At 42.6% G+C, this 17,161-nt stretch overlaps 1 protein-coding gene across 4 annotated transcripts in view; it reads left to right on the top strand.

The window, feature by feature from the left end:
• The first annotated feature begins 557 nt into the window (after positions 1–557).
• The window catches only part of LEF1 (lymphoid enhancer binding factor 1), a 120,633-nt gene continuing 104,029 nt past the window's right edge, over positions 558–17,161 (top strand). For 2 of the 4 annotated variants that reach the window (XM_064584944.1, XM_045880615.3), the window contains exons 1-3: positions 559–1,934; positions 4,429–4,495; positions 5,933–6,066. In XM_064584944.1, the coding sequence (XP_064441014.1) occupies positions 1,722–1,934; positions 4,429–4,495; positions 5,933–6,066 (414 nt within the window). In that variant the 5' untranslated portion in view covers positions 559–1,721. Of the gene's footprint in view, positions 1,935–4,428; positions 4,496–5,932; positions 6,067–17,161 lie in introns of all 4 variants that reach the window. The other 2 variants (XM_064584943.1, XM_064584945.1) reach the window with 2 other exon arrangements.

Below are 17,161 nucleotides of genomic sequence, written 5' to 3'. Positions count from 1 at the left end.
CGTGGTGTCGATCACAGCTGCGGCGGCTTCTCTTTCATCTTCGTTGCCCAGCCAAAGGGAGGGAGGAAGGGAGAGAGAGGGAGGCGGGAAGGGGGGGCGGGAGCCACTGGCAGAGGAAGGTGTGGGGGGTACAAGAGAAGAGATACTTAGATGATGAAGTTAAGCCATTCGGGCAGAGTTTCTTGTCAATTTCACGCGGGCAAAGGGTGCTTCTCCGTGGGTTACAGGAAGCGCCGGGTCCTTCCTTCTCTCAGCGAGTTGCTTGATCCTTTCCTCTAGGCGCGCGCGCGCACACGCACACACACACACACACACACAAAACTAGGACTCGTCCTACACACACACACACAAAACTAGGACTCGTCCTACACACACACACACACACACACACAACTAGGACTCGTCCTACAGGCTCTGGGAAAAGAAAAAAGAAGTCCTCAATCACCACCTCCTTCTCGCCGCCCCCCCTTCCCCAGCGGGCGGCCAAGGAGAGCTGGAGGCGGGGGAGGGGAGGGGGAGGAGAAGCGACGCAAGTGGGTAGCTTTTCAGCGCCAGCGAGGCGCGGGAGGAGGAGAAGCGGTGGGGAGGCGCAGCCGCTCACCTGCGGGGCAGGGTGCGGAGGAGGGACCTGGGCTGAGCACTCACGGTCGGAGGAGCCGGGACGCGCCCGGAGCCTCGAACACCGCCAAGCTCGGGGCACCCCCCTCCCCTCGGCCAGGCGAACCCGAAGGGTGCAGCTCTTTGCTTTGACAGAGCGGCCCGGCGGAGGCGTGGAGAGCGGCGAACAAGAGCGCCAGGCTGAGAAACTCGAGCCGGGAACAAAGAGGGGTCGGGCTGTGTGTGTGTGTCGGCTCGAGCTCCCCGCAGAAGCATTTGGGTCCGAGGCCCCTGCTGTGACTCCCTGAGACCCCGCCGTACCCTTCACTGCCGACTCCCAGCGCTCGCCGGCACAAACTTTATTCTTGGCAAACTTCTTCTCTTTCTCTTCCCTCCTACTCCTCCCCCACCTCTCCTCCTCCTCCTCCAGCAGATTAAATGCGCCTGGAGAAGGAAAACTGAAGCGAAAGGGAAGGAAATAAGAAGCTCTAAAACGGACATCTCAACCCGGGTGGCTCTTTAATTTTTTTTTTTTTACTCTCCAGGAAGTGGACATTTCGTTATTTTCTGATTCTCCTTGCACCTTCTCTGCTGGGGCAAACGGAGCCTTTTTGCCCAGCTTGCCTCCTTTCTCGGAAAACAAACTCCCAAATCGGCCACCGGGGAAGCTAGGGTGGAGAGGTTTGCCTAGAAACGCGCCGACGGACCCTCTGCACTTGGGAGAGTCGTGCCTCCTCCGGAACCGGCGTCCTCCGCGCGCAGAACCTGGAGACGCCGGGGGCGTGGGGTGGCCGCCGGGGCAGCCTAGCCTAGCACGCGCCACGCAGCTCAGACGCCCCCAGAGGCGCCGGCTGCGGCGGCCTTAGCAGCCCCGTGCCCTTCGGCCTCGAGGGCGGGCGTCGGCGCCGGTCTCCGCGGAGCGGGAAGGCGCGGGCGGCTGCCGGGGCTCGGGCACCAACGCAGCTGCTCGGGCCGCGGGGCCGCCGGCCGGCTTTCCGCCTGCTCTTCTCTCTCACGCATTCTTCAGTTCTCCTTTTCCTCCTCCCTCTGTCGTTGACCCCCTGTCTTTCCTGCTGTCGCCTCGGGTGCTCCTCCAGCGGAGCGGAGATTATAGAGTGGTCGGGATGCCCCAACTCTCCGGGGCCGGCGGCGGCGGCGGGGGAGACCCGGAACTCTGCGCCACCGACGAGATGATCCCCTTCAAAGATGAGGGCGATCCTCAGAAGGAGAAAATCTTCGCAGAAATCAGTCACCCCGAAGAGGAAGGCGACTTAGCCGACATCAAGTCCTCCTTGGTTAACGAGTCTGAAATCATCCCGGCCAGCAACGGACACGAGGTGAGCGGGCCGCTGCCCAGAGGTCGGAGAGGCGTGGTGGGTCCCGGGGAAGAGCAGAGGAGGAGGGAAGGCGCCGGGGAGCCTCGCCTGACCGGTCCCGAGTAGGTCCCTCGTTTGCTGGGGTGGGGGTGGGGGGAGTTGGATGGGCCCCTGGTCAACATTCTTCCTGTGTGTGTGCGTGCGTGCGTGTGTGTGTGTGTTGGTGTCGGTGGGAGGTGGAGAGTGCAGGGAAGGGTATTCCAAGTGGATCAGTTCTGAGGTTCGATGACTTAAATTGTTGGTTTGTGGGTAGGAGAAGCTGCCCTTAACCCATAACGTATCGCCTGCGGACTTTTTAGTGGGGTTGAGAGGGTGCGACGCGTTAAAGCCAGGATGTCTGAACAACACTGAGAAGTTCTTCCGTGGAACGGAAAACAGAGTGCACCCGCTAGCTCTCTCGGTAGATGTCTCTGCAAAAGTGCGTTAAACCACCAAAGCTTAGGTAGAGATGAGCAGAGCCGCTGGCTGAGAGGAAGGGGAGGCGGGCGTGGGCCGGGGACGGGCGGGGCGGTCCCAACCGCCGCGGAGCGGGGTTTGCGCGGAGCCCGCCAGCCGAGGGGGCGCGCGCCTGGGTCTCTGCGGCTGCCGGAGTCCCAGCGCCCGGGCCGGCTGCTGGGAGCCGTGGGCGCCCCCAGCCGAGCCACCCCTCCCCCCTGAAGGGGGGCCCTCCGGTCCCGCCGGCAACGCTGGTTTTCTCCAGTCCCGGCCACTTAAAGTAAAAAAGCGCTTATATTTGGGGTAAGTTTGGGCCCGAATCAGGCCTTAAATCTTTGTAGAAGAAAGGAGAGTCGGAGTCGAGATGTGGCGGAAGCCAGGGCACCCACTCAGGGGAGGGTGGAAAGCGCTTTATCTGATCTCCCGGCCCGCTGCGGGCGATAGCGCAGGTAACCCTAGTAGAGTAAATAGAGACACGTGCGTACAGGCGAGAGAAAGCCGCGAGCAGGACCGCGCGGAAGGGCTATTTCAGGCGGTGGAGAGTTTCTCAGAAGGGGGGGGGGGGGCGCGGATGGACCCTGATACCCGACACTTCCACTGGCCACCCTGGTTTAACAACTGGGAAACGCTTTGGAGGAAATCCGGTAGAAAAGTCCTGACACTCAAATGATTTCACCAACGCTTTTTCCCTCCAAAGAAACTTGGAGGGTATACCCTTTTCCCTTAAATGGCATCCTTCTGCCCCCAAAAAGAAAGCGTGTGGTTTTGGGGGCGGGGACATTTTGGGTTTTAAACAACATGTTTAAGAGCACTTCAGAGTTACCTTCTTTATACCAATGGCAGGGGTGAGTACGCATTTGGAAGGCTGGGGGCCTGGGTTCTAAGGAGAACACACGCGTGTTCGTTATCCTCGAATCTTTCACCACAACATGCCAATTTGAGGGGGACCGGCGTGGGGGGGGAGGCTAGGGTGCACCCAAACCCACTTAAAAGGTTTGTGAATATGTATTGGGGGGAGGAGGTTACCTGGAGGACATATGTCCAAGGAACCAAATAACATCCAAAACACTCAGAGGCCAAACTCTTATATTTGTAGAGCAGCCTCTTTTTCTTTCTGCTCATTTTGCTTGTCCGTTCTTATTCCATAAATAAATTTGCCACCTAGTTCACGTTTTATGTTTTTGCTCTGAGAAGAAGGGTCTTGCAGCTTGAAGCATAGAACCCAGGGATTAGGGCTTTGTTAATCTTTGCCGAGGTGGTAAATGGGCATGGGGCAGACCAGGGAAGATAGTGAATGGGTAATACCACTGATTTGCACGTGGTTGAGTCTGGGTGGATGGTGGTTACCAGAACTGATATTAGCTGGGCTACCTTTTAGATGTTTATAACCCAACTCTCAAATTTTCCTCCCTTTAACCACAGAATAGTTGTTTTTTTTTTTTTTTTTTTTGTTAGCTTCAGCTTGGGCTTGAGCCAGCCATGGTAGGTTATAAGGAGGGGGGCTTCTTCTGGGACTGGCTTGGGACACTTGCCTTAAGACCCCTAAATGTGAGTTCCTAGTTTTTTATTTAAAATGTCCTTATAGTTGTAAAGTGATATTTCTGCCCGACTTTAATCAGCTCCGATTGACTGAACAGGGGTTTAAAGGCGCTATCAAAATGATGAACCCCATTAACTCAAACTCCTATCATACTAGGTATCCAAGCAGCCGGGATGCTCTGCAGCAATCAGCAGTCAGAGCAGCATGTGGAGCTTTCCCAAATTTACTATACTGTTATTATTTTTGTTATTCTCGTTTATGCTTTCTAGTCCTGGGTACATAATAATCACTCAAAAATATGTGTTGAAAAAGCAAAAGATTTCCAGGTTTCCAACCCCAGCCTTACCCCTCCTAGATTGATAAAATAGGTAGACTGAGTTGCACCCAGTCCTCCTCCTTTGAATTACCAGTGGACACATGCTTAATCACAAACTCAAAGTTGATTTTCTTTATTTCGGGGATGGGGATTCTTGCTGTTAGGTGGCCAGACAAGCACAAACCTCTCAGGAGTCCTACCATGACAAGGCCAGAGAACATCCTGATGACGGTAAGACCCTAATTCTACTTCTCCCAGGTTTATCATTTAATATGTGCAGTTTGTGAATATAGGTAGATTTGTGATTTTTTTTTTTTTTTTTGAGTCCAAGAAACGGGGATCAGGTGTGGTAAGACTGTGCCCACTATTTTAACAAAATGGGAAAGAAAACCCAGGAAACTTACTGCCTATTTCTCATGTATATTTACATAATTTAAAAACTGTCTTTGAATGAGTTAGGGGCCTTTGGATTTTAGTTGGCTTCCAGATTCTGTGTGGAAGGGGAAATGTCTATAATAAGTTTTCCTCTTTTCCTTATTTTAGCCCAAGTTCTAATTGGCTTAGACCTTTAGTGTTTTTTTCTGCATTGTTCCAGAGTGACAGTCTACACCAATTTGTTTTCCAACAAGAATAGTTTCAAATGGATTTTCATTTGTAAAATTGCTGTTTCTTATTGTAGTGAGAAGGCAGGCAGTGAATGCACAGATTAAATATGACTCAGTAAATCAGAATCTAATTTGTAAAAATATAAAACTTTATTCTTAAAATTAGGAACTTTGCATATGGAAGATGATAGACTTTCTCCCCGTTTCTAATTCTTGCTCAAAACTTTAAAAATTGCATATATTTTTTAGATTTAGCTAGAACTCCATGTGACTTTAAAATAATCAAATAATCTGTAGGGTTTTCTCGTCGAATAGTCTGCATTTTCTGTTCTCCTTTACTTAGAATTGGCTTGACCAGAATAAAGTATTCATACAAAATGTCAGCCAGGAAAAGAAGGGAAGAAAACTATAATATCAGACTTCCTTCTGAGCTACAAAGTATTTACACAGATTAAAGAGAAGAAAGGCATATATTAAACACACAGATTTCTTTGGCAGAATGGGGTAGTATATAAAATTAAGTCTCTTGGAGTTAATCTTTCATAAATTTGGTAGTTGCCCATATATACTAGATACAGCTCTTTCCCTCAGGAAAATCTAGAAATTTTCTAGAAATCTAGAAGCACAGGTAGAATTTTTGAGTTTGCTCAAAAGTTCAGGTGTGTAAATATGTGTGTGTGGATAGCTAGATGGCCTAATATGTTTATAATACAGCTTTAGGTTTGTGTGTGTTCTTTCATGTGTCTGTATTTCTTGGGCCAGTTTGTTAGTTTTAGAACAAATTAAGTTAGATGAATAACACTTATTTTTGTAAAAACACCAGTCAGTAGTGGAAGTAAATTGAACCACATGTTTTTAAAACATCTGTTTCACTGCTAAGCCATTTAAGAGAATAAATACTGTCAATTTAAAATAGAGCGTAATAATTCAGTTACAGTATTTTGTAAACAAATCTTTTATGTAAGGTCTGATTTGTCATAGAACTATTAGATTTTCAGATGAAAAATGCACTGATATAAAAAGGAAGTCAATGCATTATTGATCGTTATTTGGATTCTCCCAGGAAAGCATCCAGATGGAGGCCTCTACAATAAGGGACCCTCCTACTCGAGTTATTCCGGGTACATAATGATGCCAAATATGAATAATGACCCATACATGTCAAATGGATCTCTTTCTCCACCCATCCCAAGAACAGTGAGTAACACGCTGATGTTGGCAAATTATTTTCAGAAGTGCAAGTTAATTTGTATTTTAGCAAAATAGTTGTTTTTTAAAACACATCAGAAATAGTTTCATTATATGTGACCAGTCATTACTAAATAAGACCTGCTGTGAAGAATGGCTGCCTTAAAAGGGTGCTACTTTTGATGTCTTACACTTGGAATTTAGCTTTTGGCTTATTGGTTAAGATTAATAAATAACAGATCGCCAGTTATCATGAAATCAAGTAAAGAAATCAACAAATTCATGATTTTATGAGTATTGTGCTGTTTATGCTGGTGAGAGGAAAAAATTGATTTAATTTTTCAGTTAATTAAGTACTGTATAGCTTTCACTGCCTGCAAGCTATCTAGAATCAGAACTACTTTACCTCATTTGGGGCTGAACATTTAGAGTGTTTACTTCAGCTTTTAAGACCGTGTCTTATTTTATTGTATTACCTCATGTTTTTTAAAAATCAGTTGCTGGGGGACGGGGGGCACCTGGATGGCTCAGTCAGTTAAACAACTGACCGTTGGTTTCAGCTCAGGTCCTGATTTCAGGGTCATGAGACAGAGCCCCTAATCGGGCTCTGTGCTTAGCACGGAATCTGCTTGAGACTCTCCCTCTCCCTCTCCGTCTGCTCCTCCCCCCCTGCTTTCTCTTTCTCTTTCTCTCAGATCTTTTAAAAAAATCAGTTGAGGGGGTGGGCGTGAGTTATTTTTACTTTATTGCCAATTGTTGAGAAAATATCACTTGAAGGTAACCCTAATGAAAATTGTCCTTTTTATCTCATGGCTCAGTTAACTTTTAAAGTTCTAAAAATGCCATGGCAACATAACCGCATCATTCAAATGTTTAGCACTTTGAAGAATTTCAGATATGTTATTTGATGATATTTTTCTTTTGTTGGGAAGTGGAAATGTCATTTATATAGTAGGAAAACATCTAAAGGGTAACTTACGTAGTACGTGAATGTGAAATGTGCTGGTGATGGAGTTCTCCCTGAGACTCGTCCCTCCTGTGGTAGTGATGGATTTTCACTGATCCATCAATATATTTACCCTATTTCAGCCTTTTTCTCCACCACCTAACCCCCAGTGAAGAACATGTATGTATGCAGGGTCTTGGGGATTAGGGTTTCAATCTGACTGACCCTTAAGGGAAACAAATCCAGGATTGTGAAGATGGAACTTATGGTCTTTGCCTTATTAGCCCAGTGCTTCCACTAAGTGGAAAATAAATAAATAAATAAAATCATGGACATCTAGGGAAAGTACTGTTGTTAATACCTCAGTGAACACAATCTGGGATCTAAAAGATGCACCAAAGTAGCAGAGAGGAATCGATTATGAACAAGAGTATTTGTGTGATTATTTGTAGTCTTCAGTTGTTAGAATGACAGGTACATGGAATATAACCACTTGATGTGGCACTGTGATTTAGAAGTTCCTGTAATTATTTTTCCATAAATTTCTAAAAGATATTTGAACTTTCAAGTAGGGAATGAGATATTTCTGATTTTCATATAATAGTTAAAATGGTGATCTTGGAGATTTTATGATGGTTGTTATAGGAAATAGTGTTTTCACGTTTTATTTTAAAAGGCTTTTCAGATATTTAATGATAGAGATATCTGTGTGGTACATACGAATCTTCTGCCTAGAAAGTGATTAATCAAAGCAAATACAGTTTAATATTTAGGGACCACTCCCAAATAAATGCTTCTGAGTTTTAAAATTTGTAGATTTTTATATTTGTTGAACTAAATATGCAAACATATCAGATACTTCTTTTGTAGTTGGGCTATTTTTTTGTTGTTTTGTTTTTGTTTTTGAGGAGGAGAATATGTTTTAGATAAGGAATAATTGAAGATTTCTGTTTAAAGACTTGAGAACAACAAATAATCTTTCTGACAAATCTAAATTGTAGTCTCTGACTTGGTAACAATAGAAAATAACCACTAAAACGATCTTAAACACTTTTAAGCTGTAAACACAGTTAATGCTTAGTAAGTATTTGTGGGATTTATTCCTTAGCTCAGCCACTTCTCCTTTCAAAACAATAATTTATTAAAAGTCGATGTAATAAAAATCTACTGGTATTCATATATTATCCCTAAGCATCTTGAAAATTAAGCATCTCTTCTCTAAATCAGCATTTTCTGCTTTAGGTCTCTCCAGCCACCCTTACCCTCTGACCCCCATGCTAATCATTTTGAAGTTTTGATAGAATAGAAGGTATTTATTGTTAGTACATATGTTAAAATTTTGAGGTCAGTGAATTGAACAGTCATTCATTGTTTAGGAAAGATTTGTGGCCAGAATAAATGTTGGTGGGTGTAGAATGGAGGAAAGAGGTGTGGTCAGGAAGCAGTTACCTTACCCTGTTATCTGCTGCTTTGGTTTATTCTGTTACATTTTATTTAGGACGTATTTATTTTAGACATATTTTCTTGTGATATTCTGCAGTTTGCACAGTTACACAAGTTTCTCAGTTTTTAACCACAAGGCTCTGTCCATTTTTCTTTTTAACGGTCCGACCGGAGTTGCAGTCTTTGGTTTTTAATACCCAACAGCTGTTTTTAATGTGTCTGCGACCCAAAACACTTTAACCGGAAGGCAGCCTCTCTTATTCACCCCTAACCATGCTTGTGACTTCTTGCTCTTTAACTCTGTCCTTAGCAGGACTTAGTGTTTGTGTAACTGACATCCTCAGTGATAAGTTTTCATCTAGGGTGTCAGGGGCAGGGTGACCATTTGTGTTTGAGCTTAAGGTGGGAGCAGCCCCGAGGCATCCTCGTTACTTGAATTTGCATTACAAACAACTGCTTGTTTACTGCATCTGCCGCCTGCAGGTGTGAGAACTAGAAAAACCTCTGGGGGTGGGGGAGGGCCCTGACCTTCCCTTCCTCACAAAGAGATCTTCCACTGGTATGTAACTGCATATAAATTCAGCTATATGCTGCTAGGGCCAATTGGCAGGCACTGAAATGTTTCCGTTGGTAGCTCATTTTAACAATTCTGTACGCTTTTGCTCTGCTTTAGACAAACACTGCCTTACGTATGCTTGCACAGCTTTTACCTCTGACCTAAGTACAGTATTACTTACTCAAGAGAACCGAACCACCTTTGCCAATACAGCTTTTTTCCTTCTGAAGGGGAAATTTTAATTGGCTAATTACATCCTTCAGAACTGGAATTTTTAGAGGTGTGTTTATACCAGAAATCTTATGAATGAGTGTCTCACAGAATTTTAGGTAAGAATTCTTAGTTCAGATAAATCAGGCCTAACAAGAAAGCACCTATAATAATAACACATTTGGTGTCAGTTCCTAAAGCACAGTGAACCTTGGCTTGAGTTGGTGGTTTTCATAGAGAGTAAGAAGATGCCGAAGCTTTTTAAATATTTCAGAGCAAGGACCCTAGAGAATTTATTAAAAGCCTGCTCCCAAGCCTTCCTTTCTGTGAATCTTATTTATGGCAATCCCTGTAGGCCAATGGTAAAGTATTAAAAGAAAAAAATGGTTTGTTGTCTCCCCTGGGTCCTGGCACTTGGGTGCCTGAGTACCGTGTGAGCAGTGAGTTTGTCTGGCTTCAACATAGTGAAAGTTCCCACTGGCCTAATACACTGTGGTTATTAATCGTAGGTGTCAAACTTACATCTGTCCTTTAGGCAACCCAAGTTTTTAACACCTCTGAAGAGAAACATGTCATTTCTCTTCAGATGCTCGGGGAGGGCAAAGCAGCAGACTTGGTGCAGGAAGCTACAGCCGACGTTGCAGCTGGGTCACGGCGACCGCGGAACACCTGGTCAGCACGGTGCTGCTGACTTCACTGTGCTTGTTTCTCTGCTCTTTCTGAGGGTGCGTCTTTAGGTGGGAAAGGAAGACGCTTGTATTTCATCTTTCCTTTCTTCCTTATTTTTAGTATACATTGCTGTTAAAGTGTTTCAGGGGCTCTTTTTTCATTATTTTGAGAATCTCATTTCTACTGTATGGTTTTTACCTTAAGGGAATCATCATTTGGATTTGTGATGAACAGAATTATACCTGTTATAACTTCGTCTTAACTTACCCCCGTGTTTGTATTTGCTTACAGCTTAAATTTGATTTTTGTCATCGCCACATCCCGAATTAGGAACTAAGTGTGCTTACGCTTATCAGTAAGCTTATTTTTATACCACTGTACATCACATTGCTGCATAGCTTTGAAAATACAGAAATAATAATTCAAGAGTAGAGGGAGACTATGGCTTATATTTTGAGCAAGATTTTTAAGATGGTGTGTGTTCACCTTACTATGAGAAGGTACTTAATTTGACTTAGTGATAAATTATTTTAAATTTTCTAATCCAAGTTGCATACTTCCTGAAGCTAAGTATAGTAAATTTTCCTCTTTACCCTAAGTGCAGGAGAAGCTAAATTTTAGAAGATACGTTTTAGCTCAGATTTGAATGTGGATATCAGGAGAATGTGTGGGGAAATTCCTCAGGGACCTCAGACTCTTCTGTTTGATTTATTTTTAATTGTGCTGCTATAAAGTTGGGAAGGATCTCAGTCAGAATAATTGGAGGGCGCCTGGGTGGCTCAGTTGGTTAAGCGACTGCCTTCGGCTCAGGTCATGATCCGGAGTCCCTGGATCGAGTCCCGCATCGGGCTCCCTGCTCAGCGGGGAGTCTGCTTCTCCCTCTGACCCTCCCCCCTCTCATGTGCTCTCTCTCATTCTCTCTCTCAAATAAATAAATAAAATCTTTAAAAAAAAAAAAGAATAATTGGAAGCTGTTGCCACCCCTCCTCCCCCAACTTCATATATCTTAGATGTCTCATGATCAAACGGTTTGCTTATTCACGTGTCCAGGGGAGCCGTACTACCTACATATGACCCTTCAGGAGCTAATACTCTACTTGCATGACTTGTGTGGCCAAAGTATGATCCTTAATCAGCTATGTTTTTTTTTGAAATGACTCTAGAAATTTCATGTTCATTCATAAAAACATGAGAATAACCCAGTTTCATGAAAACAAGACCATTGAGCCAACCTGCAGAAAATCTTACTCTTTGAAGTACCCCTCTCCCTGCCCCCATACAGGTCCTGAACTTGCTCTCATCAACCCCAGTATTTTGCTCCAGTCTCTCTTGCAGTCAAAGACTTCTGTGATTTAACAGGACAGAGATAGGACTTCACAAATGGGTTCATCTGGACTTGAATGTGTAGCCTCACATGTATTCTTTCATAATATCAACTGAGAAAAATTTCCAGTTTTTGAGTCTTGTTTTGTTGTTGTATCTGTTTTTAACTAATCCTTTTAGTTCTTTAAGCAGAACCATTTTTGGTTTATGTGACTGACATTTCTTTAGTCAGATCATTCCATTCCTGTCTGACTCCTTTGTTCCTCATTTATGTATTATAGACATGATTGGAATTTTATAAAACTGGTTTCCCTTTGATTTCAAGAGAGACTCAGAATTTAAAGGGAAAATAAGCCAGCACTGTCTGTAGGTTAGCAGAAAAGCACATGTTTTATTCCCAGGCAAAAGTAGACCTCAGCATTATATAGGTACTACTGTCAAGGGAGTGAAGTTTTTTAAAAAGGAGATATTCAGGGGCGCCTGGGTGGCTCAGTCGGTTGGGCGTCTGCCTTCGGCTCGGGTCGTGATCCCAGGGTCCTGGGATCGAGCCCTGCATCGGGCTCCCTTGCTCGGCCAGGAGCCTGCTTCTCCCTCTACCTCTGCCCGTCCCCCCCCCCCCCCCGCTTGTGATCTCTCTCTCTGTGTCAAATAAATAAATAAAATCTTAAGGAAAAAAAAAAAGATATTCATTTAAAACTTGTGTATCTTTAAAATTATTACTTAAGGAGCACCTGGGTAGCTTAGTGGATTAAGCGACCTACTCTTGATCTCAGCTCAGGTCTTGATCTCAGAGTCATGAGTTCAAGCCCCCCACTACTTAAATAAAATAAAATAAAATGATTACTTAAGTGATTATGCCAAACTGATAGAGTCTATAGAAAGCTAATACAGGGGGCACCTGGGTGGCTCAGTCAGTTAAGCATCTGCCTTCGGCTCAGGTCATGATCCCAGGGTCCTGGGATGGAGCCCCACATTGGGCTCCTGCTTGGCGGGAAGCCTGCTTCTCCCTCTCCCACTCTCCCTGCTTGTGTTCCCTCTCTCGCTGTGTCTCTCTCTGTCAAATAAATAAAATCTTAAAAAAAAAAAGCTAATACTGTAGTAATCAAGAGACTTGTACTGCTTTGTACTGTCCTGACAGGTCCTTACTCATTTGGAAAAGGCAGCCATTGGACTTTGTTTAAATAATTTTAAAAATATTTTTTAGATCATGATTATTGTTATTATTATTTTTTAAAGATTTTATTTATTTGAGAGAGAGAATGAGACAGAGAGAGAGAGCACGAGATGGGGGAGGGTCAGAGGGAGAAGCAGGCTCCCCGCCGAGCAGGGAGCCCGATGCGGGACTCGATCCCGAGACTCCAGGATCATGACCTGAGCCGAAGGCAGTCGCCCAACCAACTGAGCCACCCAGGCGCCCCATGATTATTTTTTTAATATTAATTATGACCTTATGAAGTCACAGTATAAGACCTGTAGACTTTGCTACAATCTCTTAAGTCATTTTAGGTGTTTAAATGATTCAATCTTAATAACATTTGGAGATGCAAAGCCAGAAAATGACCTAGAGACCAACTACAAAGTTTGGATGGGATATAGGGGTAGACATGTAGGGGTATTAAAATACACTGAAGGGGAGAGTGGGGAGTTGAGTAAAGGATGAATAGGAAATAGGGATTGCTAATTGCAGAGATTTGGTAATGTAGCCAATCTAGCCGGACTATTTGCAGAGTATTTAATAGGATGTTAGGGGATTTTAAAGTCTCTGTGAAATGACACATTTACACACAATACCCACTCGAGCTAAATTTGTAAACCTGCTGAAATTAACTACTTGCTGTATGTAGATCACTCACAAAGCTCACTGAGAATTTGTGTGGGGAATATTGCAAGGGCATTACAGAGCAAACAAGAATTTTGCTTACCTGTCCCCTTTTTCCCATCTTAGGAGAAATATGACTAGAAGAGATGTTGTATCATAGAGAGTCTAGAAATGTCTTTTATTTTTGCAGCTAACTAGGGGCAAGTAGACTCTAAAAACCTTTTGATTGTTGACCATTGTTTCTAGTTATGCCCACAAATAATTCTATATGAAACTTGATGACAGTTTTTCAGGATCAAGTTTTGATCTTCATCACAGTAATTTATTGTTGATGTTATGTTCACTTTAAGAAAGAGGCCTATTGCTTCTTTACTCAACATAGAGAAAGGTTGCATGAGGGGTAGGTAAAGGGAAGGCTCTGTAATATAAAAAGAGGAGCAGCTTTGGTGCAGCTTTAATTTTCCTTTATTATTGTTAACTTTTGAATGAGACAGTTACCAAAACAAAACAAAATTTTTTTTATTATTATGTTATGTTAGTCACCATACAATACATCATTAGTTTTTGATGTAGTGTTCCACGATTCATTGTTTTCATATAACACCCAGTGCTCCATGCAGTACGTGCCCCCTTTAATACCCATCACCGGCTAACCCATCTCCCCACCCTCATCCCCTCTAAAACTCTCAGATTGACAAAACATAATTTTTAAGTGGGCTCCACGCTATACAGGGCTTGAACTCAAGACCCTGAAATCATGACGTGAGCTGAGATCTGGAGTCAGATGCTTAACCAACTGAGCCACCCAGGTGCCCCCCAAAACAAATTTTTAAATGCTGACATATTAAGATACTTTTATAAGTCCTTTTTTTTCCAATCCTGAAAAATTTTACAGTAAAACCTATCCACTCTTGATGATAGTTGATGACTACTGATGAATTATGAGATAGTTCCATTCAGCCTAGCACAGAATAGACACTTAAGTAGATTTGCTGAATAAAAAATGTATTAGAAATTTTTCATGTATGTTTTTTGGATATTTCCAAGTGATCTCTCTCTTATCAAATCAAATGCTATGTGAAAAGCAAAATCTGACAGTGTCTGCTAAATAATCCTTAGTATTTTATTATTTTACTTTTTCTCTGATTTGTTGCATCAGTGAAAAGAGAGAGAGAGAACATTAGACTAGAGTCTTTAATGAGAAAGTCAAAGTTGCTCCTTACAGACTGTTAGGTTTCCAAATAACAGGTAAAAACAGTCAGCCAGGAGTTTGCTGCAATAATGAGAAAAGAATGGGACTGGACCCTCATATGAGGACTGGTCATAAGAAGTACTTTCTTACTTAGTCCTAGAAACCTAATTGAAGAAAAGGAGGTGATAGAAACACTTTCTTCCAAAGGGTGCTTGAGATGCAAATATAATAGTAAAAAAAGAAAACCACCTTCAATTATGTTTTAGTATAATATGGTTAATGCTTTTCAGTTTATTTTTATTCTTTTCCAGATAGAAAGGACATTTTTTTTTCCAGCAACACGAGGTATTTTCAGATATTAAAAAATTTTGAGTGTTCTTTCTAAATAGATCTGGCAGTATCAGTGCTGACTTTTCTGGGCCAGTGTGTACTATAAATTGTGTCCTTCCGCAATGTTGAGAGCATGTTTGAGTCCTGGGCAGGTGGAGGTAGGCAGTCCCCTGTGAAGGGGAGCCTGTGAAGAAGAGCAGTACTGGGTGAGATGTCAGAGACCTGGGGGGTGGTCCCAAGTCCATCATTCTTCCTCAGAGCTATGGGGAGGTACTTACCTTCCATCGGCCTTTGTTTCCTCATTTATAAGATGGCCTATTAATATCTTGCTTGCCTACTTTACATGGTTGATGTGAAACTCAGATGGCACAAAGCCTGTAGACGTACTCCGTTTTCTAGCTTAGGGAGCAAAGCAGGAGTGTCAGATGGTGTCAGCCAGTGTGCGGCCCCCCACCTGGTGGGAATTGTGTAGCCACAAGAGGTGCTTGGCTGTACCTAGGAAGCTACTGAGAAAGGGAAGAAGGTTTTGGTTTTTACTGTGCCGTCATGCTGACCTGGAATTTGGATGCTGTGTGAAGGCCTTACGTTCACCTTTAGAAAGTAATTCCCACAAGTAAGTTTGGGGATTGTCATTACGTCCTTTACAGAGGTGGCTTTCTTCTCTCGGGCTCCTTTTTCTGTCCAGTCATGTTAGGAGAGACCTGATTTTTCCCTTTAGCACCATGGGGAATGAGATGTGTGAAGGAACAGATTTCTAAGTCTCATATTCGTAAAAAATTTCATGCTTCTAATACTTGATATGAAATTCCCAGATAACTCTTAACTTCTTGGCTGAAGGTAAGAATATTTTTTTGGTTAGGAGACTTTTCTCCTTAATCCTTTAGGAGCCGAGTCTCTTCTCTCCACTGCAAAAATTATATAGACAGGAGATCCAAGAGCCATGTGAACGTACAGGATGACAGGCAAGTTATTCCCCCCCCCTTTGAATTTCCTTCTAACTTAAATCTTTCCAGCTTTCCCGGCACCTACAAGGATCAGGTCCAAGGGGTGTGTTGGCCCAGCAGCAAGGAGAAATCAGTGGTTTTCTAGCCTTGTGGAAAATTCCAGCTTCCATCCTTTCAAGACTTCACTTTTTCTCTCAATAAAACCCAGTGAATGTTAAATATATTTTAACATAGAGTCAGCTTTCTTGGCAAAGAATTCTTCCATTTTTAACAGTATGTATTGTATCTCATAATAATTATGACCACATCATCTTGGTGCACTGGTTCAGATGACTTGGATCAAGAAAAAGGTACTGTAATCTTATCTCAAGTGTGTTAGACTTTGTCTTTGACTCCAACACTTAGGTTTTTTTTTTAAAAGTCTGGAATGAATCCAAAAGTACCGAAGTAAAAAACTGTTTACTGTTTATGCAATTGGGCTAGCCAGTTAGCTAGCTAGCAGGGTTGGGAAAAGTCTCCCAAACATTGCTTGAATTGGTTTTTGCTTATTTGTGTGTATACATTAAAACTCAAGATTTTGTTTTTTTGAAAGGGAAAACAACTACCTTTTCTTAGAAACTACTACTTGGACCTAGATACTATTCCTTAATTTAATCCTAAATGGTGCGTGAGTTTTATAGTCCCCATGTTAGAGATAAGAGGCCATCCACAGGGACACCAGTAACCTGCCTCAGCTTAATAAGTTGTAGAGTTAGTGCCCTTCCTTAAGGTATAAAGACGTGTTTATTTTCATTAAAAAGAACTACATTTGCCATTCAGAACAGAAATGAATCATAATATTGATTAAAATGTAAAACAGAAAAGTAATCATTATTTTGATGATTTTGTTGGTAGTGTCAGTAATGCTTAATTATTTTTTGTGAAAATGAAAAGAATACTTTTATTTAAAAAAGTAATACATGGTCACTAGAAAAATGAGAAAACTCGGATAAGCAAGAGGAATAACTGTCAGATGATCACTCCTGAAACTAGCTATGTAGCCTTTTAGCCCTCTTCCTATGCACATATAGAAATACACATTAAGTGTGTATTTTTTACATTCATAGCAATGGGAACATAATATACCATTATGTAACTTGCTTTTTTCCCACCAAGATACAGTGGATATCTCTTTCACTCTTTTGTAACATCATTTTTAATGATTGCCTAATTTATGTAACCAGTCTTTTGAAGACATTCAGATGAAGTCACATTTTTTCCTGTCTTAGGCAACATTGTGATGAAATGCATATTTTATAACTAAATCTTTGCACAGATTCTATTTTCTTGGAATAAATTGCTAGAAGTAGAATTTGCAGAGTCAAAGGCAGTGAATGCACCTTATTTTCAAGTTGGGATTAACCCAACATTGCAATTTAACCTTAAAAAAACCCCACATTTATTTAAAGTCAGTATTTAAAAGTATGTACTTGATTATGTTCAAGTTTGGTTATGGTAGGTGTTTTGAGGCTGGTAATTATCATGCCTCTCTGGGCAAGAATCAGTCTAGTGCTAGTGAAGAAGTCGGACAGATGGAGAACAGAGTATCAGCTTGTTTATTAATAAGGCTGGATTGGAGAATGTGGCTTGAACCATGACATGAATTTGGACTTCCTTTGACTTCCCCAAAATG

Source organism: Mirounga angustirostris, unplaced genomic scaffold (assembly GCF_029215605.1).
Source record: "Mirounga angustirostris isolate CCGP_5_RB_7025 unplaced genomic scaffold, mMirAng1.0.hap1 SCAF_2, whole genome shotgun sequence".
NCBI classification, from domain to species: Eukaryota; Metazoa; Chordata; class Mammalia; order Carnivora; family Phocidae; genus Mirounga; species Mirounga angustirostris.
This window is presented reverse-complemented; position numbering and strand designations above follow the sequence as displayed.